Consider the following 2,982-nt stretch of genomic DNA (forward strand, 5'->3'; position numbering starts at 1 on the left):
CCACCGGCCACAGCAAAGGCAGCGAAGAGGTGGGACAGCGGCGGCTGGGCTGAAGGGCCTTGGGGATGTGCCTCCTACGAAGTTTTACAAAGTCTTCATCCCTTTCAATGGGCAAACTTTGGAAACGCAGAGAGAGACCGACCTCCCACTCGCCTTCATCACCCCTCGGACCCCCCTTCTCCTCCTCCCCAAAGTCATGCAAGGCTCCAATGGATTCCTCTGCACTTCATCTCCTAATTTCAGCGCCCCAGGTTCGAAGCTCTGGTTTGCTTTTTGGGTCCCCTCCCAGCTCCCCCCCCCCTCAGCTCGGCAGCCCTTTAAAAAAACGAGTAGAGCAACTACAAAAAAGAGGTTGTTTCCTCCTCCCCCTGCACCCTCCTCCCTGCCCCTGGATGGATTAATACATGTGAGAGAGCTGCAGACAGCTCCCAACCCTGCACGGAGAGAAACCCAGGGTGACTTTTCTATAACAAAGTTCGGGACTGTATCCAGGGGAAAGATCCTTCCTCTAATAACAGATTCAGAGAGGAATATTAATGGAGTGACTCCAGTTTTGAACTTTTGCCCCGTGGTCTGTCTTTGCTCCCTTGACTCGGAGCCGGCTCCTTTCTGAACCGAGGAGGGGAGGGATGAATGTGCAGCAAGGGGAGAGGGAGGCTGGGGGGAGAGGGAGAAGGAGAAGAAGAGTGAGGAAGACAGAGAGGGAATAAGGGAAGAAGAGGAGGGAGGGGGAAAAAGAAAGAGAATGAAAGCAAGAAGGAGAGTGAGGGAAAGAAAGAAGAGAAGAAGTAACAAACTAAAGAGAGAAGAGAGAAGGAAGAGAGAAAAGAGTGCAAGGAGAGAAAAAATATGAAAAAAGAAGAGGAAGGAAGGCAAGGGGGAAGGAAGGAAGACAGGCCCGTGCCAGAGGGCAGTGGTAGCAGCTGGGATGTGTCACCCCACAGAGCAGGCTCTCCTGGGTGGGGTCCAGGGGCCACAGCTCTCACCTTTGAGGCTGGAGGTGCCAACGGCAGGCACGGCAGGACAGGAGGACTGGGCAAAGCACTTGAAGGCCGTCTGCTCGTTGGACGACTCGTCCGAGGTGGGGTTCTCCTTCTTCTGCCTCTCGTCGTACACCCGCATGGACTGCAGGGTCAGCTGCTTCCTGCGGGCACACCAACCCGCTGGCASAGCGCACCCGGCACCCCCTCCTTCCCCAGCCCCCTCCTGAGCTCCAATTTTGGGATGAGTGGGACAGGGGAATTAAGGGCCACGGTCCCCTCGAGGAGGAGAGCGTGTTTCTGGCAGGCAGGGCTTGGCTGCTAACGAGAGGAGATTTCTTGGAAGCGGAGAGCGGCTCCTCGGCCGAGGGCAGATATTAAAGACAAGGGGCGGAGGGGAGAGGGAAGCATTCCCTGGAGATTAGCTTTTATAACCGAGGATGTTCCAGAGATATGAGCCATCCTAATGGTTGCTAAGATTGCTAGGAAGTGGTTATTTTGTTAGGCACTTTGTGTAATCTTTTCACCAACAATTAACCCGGAGTAAAAACCTATTTATATTTAGAAAGAAATTAGAAATCATTTCCGTCCTGTGGCTCCAGCGTTGGCTTTATTTTCACACTGACGGACAAGAGGAGCTGGCGTGTGCATGTTTGTGTGTGTGTGCTGGGCAGGGAGAAAGGCCCCTTGTTTTACATCACATCCCCCCCTTCTTTTTTTTCTTTTTTTTTTCTTTTTTTTTTGTTTAAAAAAAAAGAGGAACAGACAGATTTGTTCATTATCTAAACCCCAGTGCAAATGGCTAAAATATCCTGTCTGCTGTAACAAAACAAAACAGACATATCCCTCATCAAAGGGGAAAAAAAATCGTCCCTTTCTCTATTTTCTCCTTGTATTTTCTTCTTATGTTAAAAATAAAAATCTTCACTGCCATTATAACGAGTTCTGTCCATCTGCCTGGGACACAAACTGTGTCCTCCTGCTTTGGGAAAAAAAAAAGACTCTTCTATCATTATTACTTCCATATTCACGAGATATCTCTGTCAAAGCAGTTTATTTATATGTTTCCCCTCCACATTTTAGTCTTTTCGATACAACCCCCAGAAAAATGCCAGGGGAGATTCAACCAGCGCTCAGCCCTCACTTCTCCCTCTTCTCCAATCCCAGATACAAACTATACTGGAACGTTCCCTCTCAGATTTTTAAGGGAAACTTCCTTCTCCTGTGATATTTGCTTAATGTGCTGCATTCCCTTTGGCCAGTCATCCCCTGCAACGTGAAAAATAACTGTGGAAAGCAGGAAAGAATTCCCATGCAATCCGTTCGGGGTTATTAATGCCAAGATCCTTATGGATTTTGGCGGGGGGAAGTGTGGTTTGGAGGCAAGTCGAGGTGATTTTGACCTCTGCTCGTGTTCTGAGCTTTACACATGAAAACCAAACGAGGTGCCTGTATGTAATCGAGCCAGACTTACCTTTTTTCCCTCCTTCCATTCCCGGTGTCCCGAAAACCTTTGGCAAAGGGGTTGTTGTCAATTTTTAATTGGGTGATCTAGAGCGCGGAGAGAAAAAAAATAGGCGGGGGGGGGGCAGAAAAAGGGGATTTTCGCATTAAAAACCAACAGCAAAACCCCCCTCTTCCCAGTTCCCCCAGCGCTGGTAGGATCCTGTCAGGAGCAGGACAGGGGCAGGGGGCAAAGGTCCCCGTTTTTGAGGGGAATCTCTGTGTTTTCCCGGGTCGTTTGGAGGCAGCTCACCCCCAATCCCCCGCCGGGCTGGCCACTGACCCGGGCCGTGGTGGCAATGAAAGAGCCCCGTGTTGCTGCCACCACGTCGGAATTAATTGAGCCGTGCAATGCGATCCATGCAAGTTATGCCTGTGCTTAAAACTCTTTAAATGCCATAATTAAACCGCAAAGGAATCATACCCACCCCCTCGCTATAATAAAATACTTTATATAATCGCATTATGCTCTGTGTGTGTGTGTGTGTGTGTGTGTGTT

The 2,982-nt window shown here is 49.7% G+C and overlaps 1 protein-coding gene across 1 annotated transcript in view; it reads right to left on the reverse strand.

Annotated features, from left to right (window-relative positions):
- Nucleotides 1-301: 301 nt before the first annotated feature.
- TBX3 (T-box transcription factor 3) overlaps nt 302-2,982 on the reverse strand; it is an 8,366-nt gene continuing 5,685 nt past the window's right edge. The window contains exons 4-6 of the mRNA XM_029963292.1: nt 2,455-2,531; nt 987-1,144; nt 302-315 (exon numbers count right to left, since the gene is read on the reverse strand). Coding sequence (XP_029819152.1) covers nt 302-315; nt 987-1,144; nt 2,455-2,531 — 249 coding nt within the window. The remainder of the gene's footprint in view (nt 316-986; nt 1,145-2,454; nt 2,532-2,982) is intronic.

This window comes from Manacus vitellinus, unplaced genomic scaffold (genome assembly GCF_001715985.3).
Source record: "Manacus vitellinus isolate BGI_N305 unplaced genomic scaffold, ASM171598v3 scaffold_58_pilon, whole genome shotgun sequence".
Taxonomy (NCBI): Eukaryota; Metazoa; Chordata; class Aves; order Passeriformes; family Pipridae; genus Manacus; species Manacus vitellinus.